The sequence below is a fragment of the Triticum urartu genome, chromosome 6A, assembly GCF_056163025.1.
Source record: "Triticum urartu cultivar PI428250 chromosome 6A, HENAU_Tu73, whole genome shotgun sequence".
In the NCBI taxonomy this organism is placed as follows: Eukaryota; Viridiplantae; Streptophyta; class Magnoliopsida; order Poales; family Poaceae; genus Triticum; species Triticum urartu.
The window spans coordinates 362469716-362472087 of NC_141878.1; the positions used below are offsets into that span (position 1 = coordinate 362469716).

The 2372-nt window shown below is 49.0% G+C and overlaps 1 protein-coding gene across 1 annotated transcript; it reads left to right on the top strand.

Annotated features, from left to right (window-relative positions):
* The first annotated feature begins 648 nt into the window (after window positions 1–648).
* Window positions 649–1050, top strand: LOC147965263 (uncharacterized). Its single transcript, XM_087530377.1, has one exon. The coding sequence runs from the start codon at window positions 649–651 to the stop codon at window positions 1048–1050; it is 402 nt and encodes a 133-aa protein (XP_087386503.1).
* Window positions 1051–2372: the final 1322 nt, after the last annotated feature.

A 2372-nucleotide genomic window follows, 5' to 3' on the forward strand; every position in this document is an offset into this window, starting at 1 on the left:
AATTCAGATACATGCTGTCTATGTAAACATCTTGGCATGATATAATTCAAATATATGATTTATATACTATAAGCAAGCAGGCAGAGGGCAATCGCATATATGATGTGTCAACTAAGGAGATGACATTCAATATTGTGCATATGATGTAAAAACTAAGCATTGCAATACAACATATGCATGATATGAGTAATATAAGAGCATCTCCAACAGCCGTGCCAAAAGACACGCACGTGGTGAGCAGTAAATTGGCTTTTTAGCGCGTGCGGGACGTTTTCGCGCGCTCCAGCGGTGGCGGGAAACTAGCGCGCTCACGAAACGATTGCGCGCATGCAGGAAAAGGCGGCAGCTCGCACACTACATTTGGTGCGCCGCGTCCGGCGCGCCTATAAATTGCAGCGCCCTCTGCCGCTCTCTCCATCTCTCCATCGCCCTCTGCCGCCGACACGCCACCACTGCACCACCATGCCACCTCGCCGCCGGGGAGGTACAGGCTACGGCGGCGTCCTCGTGTGTCCGTCCGGCACCTACTCCACTGAGATTCGGTCGGGCGGCGGCACGCGGCTCCGTCTCGGAACCTTCGACACCGCCCAGGAGGGCGCCCGCGCGTATGACGCTGCAGCGTGGCGCCTCCTGTGATCCCATCAGGACATGAACTTCGCCGACGTGTCGACGCGGGAGCGGGCACAGGAGTTGGCGCCTTTCCTGCGACTTCTCACCGACGAGGATCGTCGCAAGCACCGGAGGCGGGAGCATCGTCTCAGGCTGGCCGAGATGGACGAGCAAGCTATGGCACTGTGGAGCTATCGCTTCCCACATGACATCATCAATGAGGAACAATTCTTTGCCGAGAGGAGGGTGAAGAGAGCGAAGAGGAGGGAGAAGCGAGCCGCCTATCGCGAGGACAAGCGAATGTGGAAGGCGCTCACTAAATACAACGAAGCGCTAGGAGATGCGTCCTCCTGGGACTCCGGCGACGAGCGGTTGCTTGACGCCTATGCTCCGACATCGGAGGAGGACATCACAGAGACAGAGTCCGAGTCGGACGAGTAGTAGTAGTTTTTACGGAACCAAATATATGTATCGAATTGTAGTAGGAAAAACATATGAAATATAGCGCGCCTGTTGGAGCGGGGTGCACGCGCTTTAATTTGCGGCGGCCGCTGGAGCCAGCGCACCGCCGTGCACAAAGCTGGCTAACCCAGCGTTGTATTCTGACTTTTAGCGTGAGGCGCGTTGCGCGGCTGTTGGAGATGCTCTAACCCTGCCAAGTTTGAGCATACACCTCAGGGGGATAATAGGACCGGTCATCTGCCTCTAAATCCTCCTTTGAAGAGCTATCTGTAACCAGCAAGATATCTGCTTCAGCAGGTAGCATTGTCTGCTCTGAAGACCTTGTTTTAACTCCAGATTTCTCCATCACCAATTCAAATGGCTGATGCACAGGAAGAGCAGTTGAATATACAAACATTGTCGACAAATGCAACGAGAAATACAAAAAAAGGACGCCATGATATAATTCACATATATGACGCTTGGCTAAACAGCATGGCATTGCATAATTCACATATATAATGCCTTGCAACAAGATAGCATTGCATAATTCACATATATAATGTCTTGCAACAAGATGGCATCGCATAATTCACATATATGGTAATTAGACACTAAACATGTGGCATTCACACAAAGCATGTCTAAACTAAGGAAATGACATAGCAATGCAAGATACCATACGCATGATATGAGCAACATAACCCTGCCAAGTTAGAGCATGCCCTTCGGGGGGGGATAGGACTGGTCATCTGTCTCTGAATCCTCCTCTGAGGAGCTATCCGTAACTAGCAAGACATGCGCTTCGTCAGATAGCATTGTCTGCTCTGAAGACCTTGTTTTCCACTTCAGATTTTCCATGACCGTGCCGAATGGCTGATGCATAGGAAGAGTAATTGAATGTACTAAAATTGTTGACAAATTTAACACATAATAAAAAAATGATGGCATGATATAATTCACATATAAGATGACTGGCTAACCAGGGTGACATTGGAAAATTCACATATATGATGCCTGGCTAAACAAGATGGCATTGCATGATTCACATATATGATAAAGAATCTAAACAGATGGCATTGACACAAAGCATGTCTAAACTAAGCAGATGACATATTTGATGTATCTAGTAAGCAATGCAAGGCACCATATGCATGATATTACCAACATCAGCATGACAAGTTAGAGCGAAGACCTCAGGGGGTAAATAGGAGTGGTCTTCTCCTTCTGAATCCCCCTCAGAACAGTTATCTTCCTCTTGATTATGATCCGAAATGGGTGGAGAGGGGGGGCTGCCTTTGCGCCCACCATGGAGCGACGTC